Source organism: Pipistrellus kuhlii, unplaced genomic scaffold (assembly GCF_014108245.1).
Source record: "Pipistrellus kuhlii isolate mPipKuh1 unplaced genomic scaffold, mPipKuh1.p scaffold_m20_p_81, whole genome shotgun sequence".
Classification (NCBI taxonomy): domain Eukaryota; kingdom Metazoa; phylum Chordata; class Mammalia; order Chiroptera; family Vespertilionidae; genus Pipistrellus; species Pipistrellus kuhlii.
The window spans coordinates 223,704-237,591 of record NW_023425586.1 but is presented as its reverse complement, the minus strand read 5'-3'; the positions used below and the strand labels follow the sequence as shown (position 1 = coordinate 237,591).

Genomic DNA, 13,888 nt, shown 5'->3' with positions numbered 1-13,888 from the left:
TTCTGGTCAAGGGCACATGCCGGATTGTGGGCTGAATTCCCACTAGGGAGTGTGCAGGAGGCAGCAGATCAATGATGCTCTCTCATCATTGATGTTTCTCTCTCTCTCTCCCTCTCTCTTCCTATCTGAAATCAATAAGAAAGTATATTTTTTAAAAATACAGCTCAGCCCTGACTAGTGTGACTCAGTTGATTGAGCATCGACCTGTGTTCTGAAAGGTCATTGGTTCACTTCTTGGTCTGGGTGCATACTGGAGGCAATCGATGCTTCTCTCTCTCTCCCTCCTTCTCTCTTCCTCTCTAAAATCAACAAAAACATATTTTTAAAAACTGCAGCCCAATATCAACCAAATTATTAGGGAATTAGCCATACCAGTCTACTTTTCCTTTAGCACATAATCAAGAGTTGACTTTGCTTCTAAAATCTAGGCATGGAAGTAAAGCTTCATTTCCCCCCTAAGACTGCCCTTCCAGAGGGTGGGACTACTACTTGAGAAAGGCCTTTAAACACATACATGAGTCCTCCTTCTTATCCAGATTTCAGTTTTAGGGTGCCACTTCAGTTGGTGAATCTTCAGGGTTTAGTTCTTAGAAGGTGGTGAATGGTGCTGAGGAGATGAGGTGGAAGGAAGAGAAGCAGCATATCCATCAGGCTGGGCTGCCACAAAACTGTGAGACCCAGTTCTATTTCCAGAAGGTGGAGCTTCATATCCCAGAGGAGGGGCTTCATATCCCGGAGGTGGGGCTTCATATCCCGGGGGTGGGGCTTCATATCCCGCTGGTGGGAGTGCGTATCCCGCTGGTGGGGGTGCGTATCCCGGAGGTGGGGCTTCATATCCCGCTGGTGGGGGTGCGTATCCCGCTGGTGGGGGTGCATATCCCGCTGGTGGGGGTGCATATCCCGTTGGTGGAGGTGCGTATCTCGCTGGTGGAGGTGCATATCCCGCTGGTGGGGGTGCATATCCCGCTGGTGGAGGTGCATATCCCGTTGGTGGAGGTGCGTATCTCGCTGGTGGAGGTGCATATCCCGCTGGTGGAGGTGCGTATCTCGCTGGTGGAACTCCATATCCTTGTGGTGGGGGTCCATATATCACAGGTTGGGACCCATGAACAACAACTGGGTAAATTGAGAAGAAAAAAATTAGTTATTTCTTAGAGTGGACAAGGAATAAGTGAGACGAAGGAAGAAGAAAAAAATTATGCTGAAGCAAACACAGGAAGAGAATCAGGCAGAATAATGGTAAAGCCAGATCCTTCAGCCACCACCAATTGAAAACTTTATCATTTCCCTAGGGGAAAGTCCCCGGACCGCAGGCAGAGAGGCCACGTGCGCACGCACGCAGACCTCCCCGCTTCTCGCTGTGAATCCGCCAAGAAGTGAAAACTTTATCATTTCCTGTTGTAGAGGGATTAAAATAAACAGGAAAATAACCCAGTTAATCTCTGCATTAATTATAGCTGTATATAGAGAGATACATGTTTTACTTAACAAAGTTTTCTTTGATTATAAAAAATACATGCTTAATGAGGAATATGTATTTGGAAAATAGAAAAAAGGTGAATTTTTAAAAGTCATCTATAGCCAAAACCGGTTTGGCTCAGTGGATAGAGCGTCAGCCTGTGGACTGAAGGGTCCTGAGTTCGATTCTGGTCAAGGGCATGTACCTAGGTTGCGGCCACATCTCCACTAGGAGGTGTGCAAGAGGCAGCTGATCGATGATTCTCTCTCATCGATGTTTCTAACTCTCTATCCCTCTCCTTTCCTCTCTGAAAAAAAAAAAAAAAATCAATAAAATATATTAAAAAAATAAAAAAGACATCTATAATGTAATCATAACATAAAAACTTAGTATTTTAATGCATTTCTTTGTAGAATATCTATTAATATGTTTATGTAATCATGATTATAACTGTTCAATTTTTTATTTATTTTAAATGTTTTTATTTCAGAGAGAGGAAGAGAGAGGGAGAGATAGACACATCAATGAGAGAGAATCATCTATCGGCTGCCTCCTACACCTCCCCACACTGGGAATCGAGCTCGCAACCCAGGCATGTGCCCTGACTGGAAATCGAACCAGCAACCTTCCAGTGCAAGGGATGACAAACAACTGAGCCACACTGGCCAGGGCTTAATCAGAGACTTACTTTAGATTAAAAGTCTGAAGACACAAATAGATTGAAAGTAAAAGAATGGGGAAAGACAATAGATTATGACACATATGTACAGAGAAATAGTATTCAGCCACAAAAAAATAAAGTGCATGCTATAACTGGGATTAGCCTAAAAACATTATGCTAGATGTGATAAGCCAAACTCAAAAGGTGATGTACTGTATGATTCCTTTTATGTGATATATTCAGAATAACCAAATCCAGAGACAAATAGCAGATTAGAGTATATTAAGAGGCGTTGAGAAGAATTATTATTTAGTGGGGAATTATGGAGTGATGAAAAATTTTAAAACTAGAGAGCTGATGGTTGCACCACATTGTGAATATACTAAATACCAATTGCACATTTAAAAATTGTTGTATGTGCCGAAACCGATTTGGCTCAATGGATAGAGCATCGGCTTGGGGACTGAAGGGTCCCGGGTTCGATTCCGGTCAGGGGCATGTACCGTATTTTTCGGACCATAAGACGCACTTTTTTTCCTCCAAAAGTGGGGGGGAAATGTCCCTGCGTCTTATGGTCCAAATATAGCCTACACATATACTTTAAAAAAAAAGTTTTTTTACTTGCCCGGCTCTGTGTGGTCTCTGTGTGCTTGCCCGGCTCTAAAATGGTTCTAAATGCTGCTGTTTACTTTACAGGGTTGATTACATGTGTTTATGACTGTGATGTTGGGTTTTAATGCACATAAAATATTTTAGGACACTATTTGTTTCAGAATCTTTTTTTCTTCATTTCCCTTCTCTAAAAACTGGTGCGTCTTATGGTCCGGAGCGTCTTATGGTCCGAAAAATACGGTACCTTGGTTGAGGGCATATCCCCAGTGGGGGGTGTGCAAGAGGCAGTTGATCCATGACTCTCTCATCGATGTTTCTAACTATCTCTCTCCCTTCCTCTCTGTACAAAATCAATAAAATATATTAAAAAAATTGTTGTATGTTATGTTCTATGAATTTCAACTCAATAAAAAAACTTATAAAACTGTAGCAACATTTTAGATTTTTGGGCACAGTATTACAGTTTAATAACCTTTTACAACTAGGTAACTATTAGGGGCACAAATAAATATCCTTCAGTTGTATACAAGACTAAATGCCAATGATATATATTTCATGCTCCAAGACCCAAGAAAGGGCCCACATTTTGGGGTCTGTTGACAACCCATTAGGAGACCCTTTGTGGTCTACCGATAGGTGGTGGACAACATTTGAGAATCATTGACCACTTCCCAGTAACATGACAGCAGCTGTGGCCAGGCACAACTGTTAAAGGGCACAGGACATGAAGCCCAGGGCTGGAATCCTTAGTGAGCTGAAGGGCATGGTGCAAGCTTGATGGCTGTGCTTGTGTGAAATGGGAAGAAGGAAGTGAACAGGAGCATATGTTTTTGCATAGGCTGCAAAAACAGAAAGTGAATGTTTCCAATATTGGGAGTTGCCTAAGTATGTTTTGTATCTGTATATTATTAATTAAAAATAAGCCTGAAACTTACTGACTTGCCACTGGGTTTTGATCTGGAAATGAAGTCACATACTCAACCATTTTCCAACCTCCAAACCTCCGACGCTTCTTCTGCCAGCAGGGTTGGAGGCAAGCTAGCAGTGAGTAGATCTTTGAACCCCGGCATACTTTTCCACCTCCCAGGAAGAACCTTATGCCATACCTTACCTGGATTAGACCTTTGTTGGTGGCACGTCATGCTCCCCTGCTCACTAACTATCAACAGTCCTGGAACACCAAACCAGCAAGTTATACTTTGAAGTGGAGCTCCCTGGGCAGCTGAAAAAACAAATTTGGCAACATTCTTTTTTAAGTCAAATGTATAGCAACTATCAACCAGATAATTAACTATTAACTATCACCTTACTTGAGTGTTCAACAATGTTTCCAGGATACAAGATAAAGAATATACATTGCCCTAGTCCTGAACTCTATGCTTCTTGAGGACAGAGGTTGTGACTTATTTGCCTGTGTTTATTTAGGGTCTAGCATAAAGGCACCTATCATGATAGGCATTCAGAAAAATTTCCAAGTGAGAAATTCTATCAAGTTGGTAAGATATATCCATTACAGACCAATTTAATGGCTGTGTGGTACAGGGGAAAGCACTTCTGTTTTTCTCCCTCTCTTTTGAAGGCACTTGTGATGGCATCTGAGGCCCACTAGATCAAGCATGTCAAACTCAAAGGCCAACACGGGCCAAATAAATGACACATGCGTCCCATGGGCCAAGAGTTAAACATGCTTGCACTAGATAATCGAGGGTAATCTCCTCATCTCAAGACCCTTAAATTAATAACATCCAAAAAGACTTCTTTTTACAAATAAGGTGTTATTCAAAAACAAACAAACAAACAAAAACAAAAAATAAATAAATAAGGTGTCATTCACAGGTTCTGAGAATTAGGATAAGGATATATCTTTGGGAGTCATTATCAGCCTACCACACTGATTTCTGATCATATGACCAGAAGTAATGTACAATAGTTCCAGGCCTGGCCCATGAAAACTTCCCAGGTAAGATCTCCTCTCTTCCCCTTTCTGACAGCTATCCAACAGGTCATGTGTTATGTGTTAAAGATGGCAGATACTCTATTACCCTGGGTTCATGAAGGGCTATATGAAACAGATTCCCCTTTTAGCCCTGATAATTGGCCTTTATATAAGCATTAGTATCTACTATTGTCTTAGTAAGACCATTGATAATCTGGGGTTTATCTGATTAAATAGCTGGCATTAAGTAATTCACTATAAATCTAAAGTTGTCTTCCTTACCCCTGGTCATCTCCTTTTCAATAACTATGAGTAGCCCTTTCTGGAAGAAGTAATTATTTTATTCACTTATATATTTGCTTATTTTTTATATGATTCTCACTAGACTAAGTTTAACAAAGGCAGGGACCATGTATGTCTTAGTCACTGTTGTGTTCCCAATTGTCTCACCTAGTGTTTGACACACAGTAAGTATTCCATATACATTTGCTATAAATATAACTCAAAGACTCCTGACAAATCCACTCTGCAGAGAGGAAGGGAATCATTCTTGGTCAATAAATCAGATCATGAAGCACAATGAATAGTTAATTCCAAAGGCCTCAAGGAAGCCCATCTCACAAGCACTGACCCTTGCCAGGGTAGCAGAGGTAGGTTTCCACACCTAAGCCATGATACCATGAGACCCAGAGCAGTTCAGACACTGGACCAAGTTCATATAAGTTGACTAAATCCTTCCAAGTTGCTGTGCAACTGCCTACCTTTGCAGATCTCTTAAAAAAAATGTTTTGGTTGATTTCAGAGACAGGAAAGGAGAAGGGAGATGGAGACAGAAATATCAATGATGAGAGAGAATCATTGATTGGCTGCCTCCTGCTTGCCCCTTACTGAGGTTCAAACCCAAAACCAAGGCATGTGTCCTGACTGGGAACAAACTGTAATCTGATTCATGCATGGGTCAATGCTCAACCACTGAGCCATACCAGCTGGGCAAGGAGATCTTTTTTTTTTTTTAAATATATTTTATTGATTTTTGTACAGAGAGGAAGGGAGAGAGATAGAGAGTCAGAAACATCGATGAGAGAGAGTCATTGATCAGCTGCCTCTCGCACACCCCCTACTGGGGATATGCCTGCAACCAAGGCACATGCCCTTGACCGGAATCGAACCCGGGACCCTTCAGTCCCCAAGCCGACGCTCTATCCATTGAGCCAAACCGATCTTGGCTGGGCAAGGAGATCTTAATGTGAGCACAAAGAGGATCCTCAAAAGTTGCCTCAACCTTAGCCCATAATCCTAAAAATAACTCCCCCTTAGTACTATGAAGCTAAAACTAAGAAGAAATTCAAGATCCAGTTTGCAATTGCCCTGAGTTCCCCAGACATCTACAGCAAAGAGAAATTGGAATTCCAAGGGTCCCCTGACCCTGGGTTCCCCATAGTTGTACTCCCTTTACCTGCCAGGACACCCTGTTATCCATTGTCAGGCATCCAGATCTCTCTTCACTAAAATCTCCCTTGCTAAGACCAGTAACCTCAAATTTCCACACACTAAGCACATTTTTCAGTTTTCATTTTACCAAGCATGTCTACAATAGCTGCCACATTTGACCACTCTATTGCTTGAGACTTTCTCCTTTCTTGACTTCCGGGATAATAAACTCACTTGATTCTCCTCCTACCTCCCTGTCATTCTTCAATCTTCATTATAGGTCACTCTCCTCCTTGCCCATTCCTTAAATGTTGAGGACTCTTGGAATACCATCCTTAATTCATTGAATGAGCCCATCAACCAGATAGCTCCCGAGATGTCCAGTGTGCTAAAGATTTCCAAATCAGTCTCTAGATACAGTTAATCTCTGGAGCTCTGAGCTGCACATCCACTGGCCTCTAGCACTCCCATGTATCTCACACTTGTATTAAGGAATTAAGAGTATAGGCTCAAAAGTATACAAAGTCCCTTATACAGTACTCTTACCAAAATGTAATCTGAATATAATCATAAAGAACAGACAAACCCAAATTAAGATACATTCTACAAAACATTAAGCCTGTATTTGTTTTATAATTTCAGTGTCATGAAAGACAAAAAAAAAGGCTGAGTCCAGATTAAAGGAGAACAAAGAATAGGACAATTAAATTCAATGTGTAATTCAGGATTAAATCCTGCATTGCAGGAGAAAAAAAAAAGAGCTAATAGAATTAGGAACAGTAATGGAACAATCATTTGGATTTGAATATAAACTATATTAATAATACTGCTTCAATGTTAAATTTTCTGAATTTAATAAGTACAATGACTAGATAAGAGAATGGCCTTGTTCTTAAGAGATATACATTAGAATACTTAGGCATGAAGGAAATGATCTTTGTAACTTCTAAATATTTCAACAAAAACAAGAAGGGGGAAAAAACAAGAGAGGGGAAAAAAAAGATAAAGCAAATGTGGGAAAATGTTAATAATGGATAAATCTAGATGAAGGGTCCATAGGAGTTCATTGTAATATTTGTGTAACTTTTCAATCAATATAATTTTCCCCCAAAATAAAATGTTTAATAAGAGAGAAAGAGTAGGTTTAAAGTATAAAGTCCAGCTCCATCACTTACTAATTGTATAGTCTTCGGAAATTATGTAACCATCACTGACTCAGTTTCCCCAGCTATAAGTCAGGGATAATTATTAGTGCCTACATCTTAAGGTTTTTGTGAGGATTAAATAAATTGATACATGTAAAGGACTTGGAACACTCCAGTATATAGTAAGCATTGAAAAAATGCTAGTTAGTACTATTAGGTCTAAAATTAAACTCATTTCCTCTCACCCTGGCCAGTGTGGCTCAGTTGATAGGGTGTCAGCCCCTGCACAGGAAGGCTGCTAGTTCGATTCCCAGTCAAGGCTCATGGATCTCCAGCAAAAGACATGCAGGGGGCAGTCAAATGATGTTCCCCTCTCGATGTTTCACTTTCTCTCTCCTCTCCCCCCACTCTCTAAAAATCAGTAAAAATAATTTTTTAAAATATATTTTATTGATTTTTTCACAGAGAGGAAGAGAGAGGGATAAAGAGTTAGAAACATCGATGAGAGAGAATCATCGATCAGCTGCCTCTTGCACACCCCCTACTGGGGATGTGCCCGCAACCAAGGTACATGCCCTTGATTGGAATCGAACCCGGGACCTTTCAGTCCACAGGCCGACGCTCTATCCACTGAGCCAAACCGGTCCCGGCGGTAAAAATAATTTTTAAAAACCTAATTTCCTCTCCAACTTAGACTGTCTCTTATATCCTTTTTGTTTTGTTAATCCTCACCAAAGGATATTTTTTCCTTCGCTTTGGGAAGAATGAAGAAGGGAGAGGGAAAAGGGGAGGGAGAGAAAGAAACATATTGATGTGAGAGACACACCAACCATTTGCCTGCTGGATGTGCCCTGGTCGGGGTGGAGAGTGAACCTGCCACCCAGGTATATGCCCTCGAATCAACCCCACGACCCTTTGGTGCATGAGGTTCTAACCACTGAGAAGCACCAGCCAGAGTTCTTATATTCTTGACCATGGTTTATAGAATCATAATCCAGTCTTCAAGCTAGAAACTTCACTCCATCCTTCTGTGTGTCCTAACTCTTTATCCATGTCTCTATTACAGCACATGCTATGAGATAACATAATTGCATGCCTGTCTCTACTAGTTTATGTTAGTCTCAACTAGATTGAAGTTGGGGATGGAAGGCAAGGGAGAAAGGAAAGAGCACTCCAGAGAGAGAGGAAATATCATGAAGGTTCAGAGATGTGAGAACCAGGCACAAAGAAGTCCAGTTGGATTGGAATGCAAAAGGCGAGAGAGTGAAGAGCATGGAGTGAGGTTAGACTGAATAAAAATATATCATACAAATTATTTGTATTCAAAATGTGAGAGAGGTCTCTGGTACCATCCATTAGAGCAGTGCTACATCTTCCTTCCTCTCATCAAAGATAGGGACTAAGCCTAAGAGAAACAAAGGCAAAGCCAGAGAAAAGAGACGACAAAAAGGCATGTCAGGGAAGAAGAGCTAAGGCAACCAGGCTCCCTGATGTAAAGAGACTAGGGAGTGATATATGAGAGCAGCAATTAGATGGATAAAAGATTATGAGGAACAGTTAGTCACTCAGGTATCTGACTGGTAAGCTCCCACTAGATTTCAAACTCCTTCTGAGTAGGGAGGGACTGAATCATGTTTCCCAACAGGTAGTAGTATTGTACTCAGCACATAGTATGTGTGTGAGTACAATACTACTTAGGAAATGCTTGCTGTATACATGCATGTGCAATTACCACGTGCCTACTCACAGAGACCAGAAAATCCTAACTGGGTAACAGTCCTGCTTTCACTCCACGAGCCTCAAAAACCCAAAGTGCTTAATAGTTTTATCATTATCGCTCACCAGCAGAGGCAGCTTTCATCATCAACTGGAAAAATTTGATGGCACCTCCTTTTCTGAAGGATAACTTAAAAGTAGCCTGTCCTTCCCAGCCACCTGGGGGAAGAAACGGCACACACTCACTACGAGGCAGGCTGGCACAGCTGGTAACTTGACTAATGCAAACACTGACAGAAGCATTACCCAAAGAAGCAGGCTTTCTTTTATTTGAATTCTAATATGAGCTAAGTCTGAATCTTAAACCTTCTGGAAGCTTTTAAGAAAACAAACAAACAAACAAACAAACAAAAACACTTCTGACTGTAAACACGTACCATCTGGAGCCGCCTGAACAGTTCCTTGAATGTAGATGGGGGCAAAGAGTGGCTGTTCGAGGGAACAGTTACTCATCAGATCAAATGGCATCATAAAAGAAAGCATGGGATCACTGATGGAATGTGACGTCATGAAGATCACCTAAGAAAGGAAAGTCACTTTGAAAAAGGAATGCAATTTGTCCATAGTTTGAGACAAAAATGTCTATGGTTAAGGTTGCTTTGGCATTCTGGCCTAATTGAAAAGCATCATCCTTTTCTTCTATCATCCTTCAACATGGAAAATCTCAAAGTGTAAATGTTTTAAAACACTTTGAGACTCAATAGTTACCCTCTCTCCATTTTAAAGAAAACAAATATAGAGTTAATAAAAAATAGGAGCAGAAAGAGAAATTACCCGGTATGAAGTGAGAAGCAGCGTTCCCCTCTTTGTGCCATGAAAGAGACTGGATCCTGATGGATGCTCTGGGAAGGAGAGGTCCACATCATTACACTGATTCAAGATACTGCAGAACAGAAAGGGCAGACAGCACACAATTTACAAGTTATATGAAGTGACAAACATAAAACTCCTGGCACAGTTCCTAGCCTGGACACTCAATAAATGTTAGCTGCTGCTCCTACTACTATCTTTATTGACATAAAAAGAATTTTAAATTATTTTATTCCCTAAAAATTCACACTTATTCTTCTCTGTCTTTATCTCTGGATTACATTCTCTAAATTTTCCCATTATATTTATTGAAAACCAATCAGGAATCTTATATCTTTTTTTTAATTGATTTTAAGAGAGAGAGAGAAAAATATCAATGTAAGAGCCAAACCTCCATGGGCTACCTCCTGCATGCCCCCTACTGAAGATCGAACATGTAACCTGGTTATATGCCCTGACCAGGACTCAAACCAGCAACTTTTCAGTGCACAGGACAATGCACAACCAACTGAGCCACACCAGCCAGGGCTGGATTATTTTTCTTGTAAAACTACTTATATTCTTTCTGTTAATTCTTGAATTCTTATACTTCTTGCGAAGAACTATCAAACACTGTGCTGAAGGAAATGTTAAAGAAGGTGAGGCATGCAGAATGCTCCAGAATCCTCACATGTTGCTCCCTCTGCCTTTCATGTTCTCCCCTCACTCTTAACCTGAAAAACTTGGGTTCATCCATAGAATCCTATTGGTTTTTCTGAGTAATTATTATATGTGTTGATTAGTTCAATGTCTTCCCTAATGATCACTAAGGGCAATGTCTGCCTTCTTTGCCACTGCAGTCTTAGCAAGTGGTGAGTGCTACTAAATATTAACTGAAAGCATGAACAACTGAATACATGAATCCAGGTAATAACACAAGCAACATATGACACACATCACATATATGGCACAAAAATGTCACGGCAACTGAGTGAAAGGAGAGGTTAGTTTTGGTTGAAGTAATTAGGAACGACTATAGAAAGATTGAAATATGAGCTGATTCTTAAGGAGTGAATAGTGTTCCAAGATCTTCTTTTGGTTTAATTCCCACCCGAGGATATTTTTCCATTGATTTTTAGAGAGTGGAAGGGAGGGGGAGAGACATACATTACTGTGAGAAACATGGATTAGTTGCTTCCCGCACATGCGAAAGAAAAGAAAGAAACACCAATTTCTTGTTCCACTTATTTATGTGTGCACTGGTTGATTCTTGTATGCGTTCTGACCAGGGATCGAACCCATAACCTTAGCGTGTGGGGACAATGCTCTTACCAGCTGAGCTACCTGGCATTCCAAGGGGCTCAGGCGTCCTGAGCACAGCACTTGGGTTCAGGCCGCACTGCCAGGGAAAAAGAGGGCCATCCCAGCAGAGAGGGGCATGGTTAAGGGGATCAGATGGGCAGACAAGTTTCTGAGAAACTGGGGGGCCGGGGAATTGCGTATGAGGCGGAGAGGGGATAAACCCACTCTCTCCAGACAGCCTGGGAAGCGGCCAAAGGAGGGGGAGCAGCAACACGGCAGGCACCGAGCAAAGCACCCCGTTGCTTGCGTTATTACCTGGATTCAAGTATTCAGTTGTTCATTCTTTCATTAATATTTAGGAGCACTCGCCACTTGCTAAGACTGCAGAGGCAAAGAAGGCAGACATGTCCTCAGTGACCATTAGGAAAGACACTGGATTAATCAACTTAAGGCAGGGCCATCCTTCCCAGTTGTCGCTTCTTTTGGTCCCAGCCTCTTCCATAAAGGGCAGGCCTCTCCCTGGCGGGGCCAGAAAGTAAGGAAGGGGGCTTTGGGAAGTTCTGAAGACAACTGAGCCCCCCAACCCCCAAGAGTTTGGAGTCTTTCTAGAATGTTCCACACAATGCCTCTTCCGCCTCCGGAAGTCCAGGGCCCAGTTCCCCAGAGTGGGGGTAGGGAGGGCGGCGGGCACCCCACAAAGGTCGCTACCTCACGCCCAGCAGCAGCTGCACGCCCTTCGCAGGGGCCATGCGACTCCCCGTCACCCCAGGGCGCCCTCACCTTTCTTCCGAGGAGCTCCCGCCCCGCCCTCAGGCGCCGAGAGGCGCGCTACCGCCCCTCACGGGTGCGAGGCCACACGCTTCCGCCTGCGCTGCCTCCTGGTCCCCGGAACAAGCGTGAGAACACGCATGCGAACGAACGTCGGGGGCGGAGCTAAGCGTGGTTGGTCGGAAAAGGCGCGAAAGTCCCTGATTCGCTGAGAGCTCGCAAGCCGCCTGCTCCGCCCAGCCTGTGCCCTCCCTCCTCCCACAGCGCCCGGCTTCCGTCAGGCACCTCTCGCCGTAAGGGATGTAGGCCTTGCGGCGGTTTTCCGTGTGGCTCTGGTTCACCGCCATCTTGCTCGGGCCCCTCCGGCCGCCCCGCAGATGGGAAGGGGCGGGGCCTGCACCAAGCCGAGGGGCCGGGCTGTAAACCGGAGGTGGCGATTATGGCGCAAAGACCAGGGGTGAGCGGGGCGGCTGGCCTAGTGAGCCGCAGTGATGGAATCAGAGGCGAGATGCCCGGCCTCACCAGGAAGGAGGCGGGCCCAGGGAGTTGACTCCGCCCCCAGGGCACGGAGGGCTGAGTGGCCTTCGCGACCTTCACCTGCCTGCTCTGCCACTGCATCATCAGCACGAACTTGAACCCATCCTGTCAGGAAATCAAAGTTAAAAGCAGGCGCTTCCTCAGTCCTCCCTTGCCCGGGTCAGGAAGCTGCTGCCCTTTGGAGAAAGGATCCAGAATGGTATCTCGCTTCGAAGGTGAAAACCTTTTCCCACCAGAGAAAGCCTGGAATCAGAGCCGGTTTCTTAGGATGTGGCCTACAGAACGGGGTGTGTGAGCTGGTCTGGAAGTCGAAGGGGAGTCCGCGCTGCTCCAAGGTGGAGAGAGCCTGCGTCGTCTATCGTACCTGCCCTGCCACCCCCAGAGGGCGATTGTGAAGACCCCTCGAGATACGTCACACGGAATTGCTTTGAAGATTAAGATGCTGATTTCCTTTAAACATCACAAATAGCACCAGAGGGCTTCCAAGAGAAAGGACATGAACATCCAGATTACTGTATTTCATCAAATTTAATATCCTGTCAGTTATAAGATGCACCATATTTAAATGTATTCCACACCAAGAAAAAGAGTTGCCAAGTAAACTGACATGTCATCAGATGTAAGTTGTATTCTGATTTCAGAAATAAATATATTTTTAAGTGCAAGACCATGAGAATAAATAAATACAATAGGAATGGTGTGAAGCAGTGGGACGATCATTGAGATCTAGTCTCCTTGCATTGGTACTTAAGCATGCAACTTCAGACAAGCTAATTATGCTCTCTGGACTTTGGACTTGAAAACTCCTATGTTTCTTCTAGTAATATCTTAAGTTGGAAAAACTGCTCTCTCACTCACAGCTTCACACTTCTCCCCATCCAGGCATAGCGCCGCACTCCAGTTCTGGCCCTCATTTGATCTGAGTGACTCCCAAGAGTCTCCTGACTTGTCTTCCTGCAGTCTTGACCCTTCACTGTTCGTCTATACCTTGCACCCACCTTACAGAATATTGACATCCCAAACACAATGGCATGTATGGACATATCATGTCCAAATTTAGAGAAATAATATACAGGTAAGAGCTGTGCTATTTACTGGTTACAAAGGAGAGGATAAACCTCAGAGAGAGGCGGGATGGGTTTAAGTTAAAAAAAGAGACAAGCTAGTGATTTAAATCTAATTTTTTAAAATTCTTAACACTTAAAAGTACTCATTGTAGCCAAGACCGATTTGGCTCAATGGATAGAGCGTTGGCTTGGGGACTGAAAGGTCCCAGGTTCGATTCTGGTCAAGGTCATGTACCTTGGTTGCGGGCACATCCCCAGTAGAGGGTGTGCAAGAGGCAGCTGATCGATGTCTATCTCTCATCAATGTTTCTACCTATCTCTCTCCCTTCCTCTCTGTACAAAATCAATAAAATATATTTTTTAAAAAATAAAAAATAAAAGTACTCATTGTAAAGTAGGCAAGTC

General features: G+C 43.0%; 1 protein-coding gene across 1 annotated transcript; it reads right to left on the bottom strand.

Annotated features, from left to right (window-relative positions):
* Window positions 1-121: 121 nt before the first annotated feature.
* On the bottom strand, window positions 122-13,611 carry WBP2NL (WBP2 N-terminal like). Its single transcript, XM_045577068.1, has 6 exons — window positions 12,165-13,611; window positions 9,795-9,903; window positions 9,398-9,539; window positions 9,087-9,179; window positions 3,844-3,954; window positions 122-1,116 (listed from the first exon to the last, which is right to left on the bottom strand). Exons 1-6 carry the CDS (start codon window positions 12,224-12,226, stop codon window positions 581-583), a joined length of 1,053 nt encoding a protein of 350 aa, XP_045433024.1. The 5' UTR covers window positions 12,227-13,611; the 3' UTR covers window positions 122-580.
* Between the last annotated feature and the right edge of the window lie 277 nt (window positions 13,612-13,888).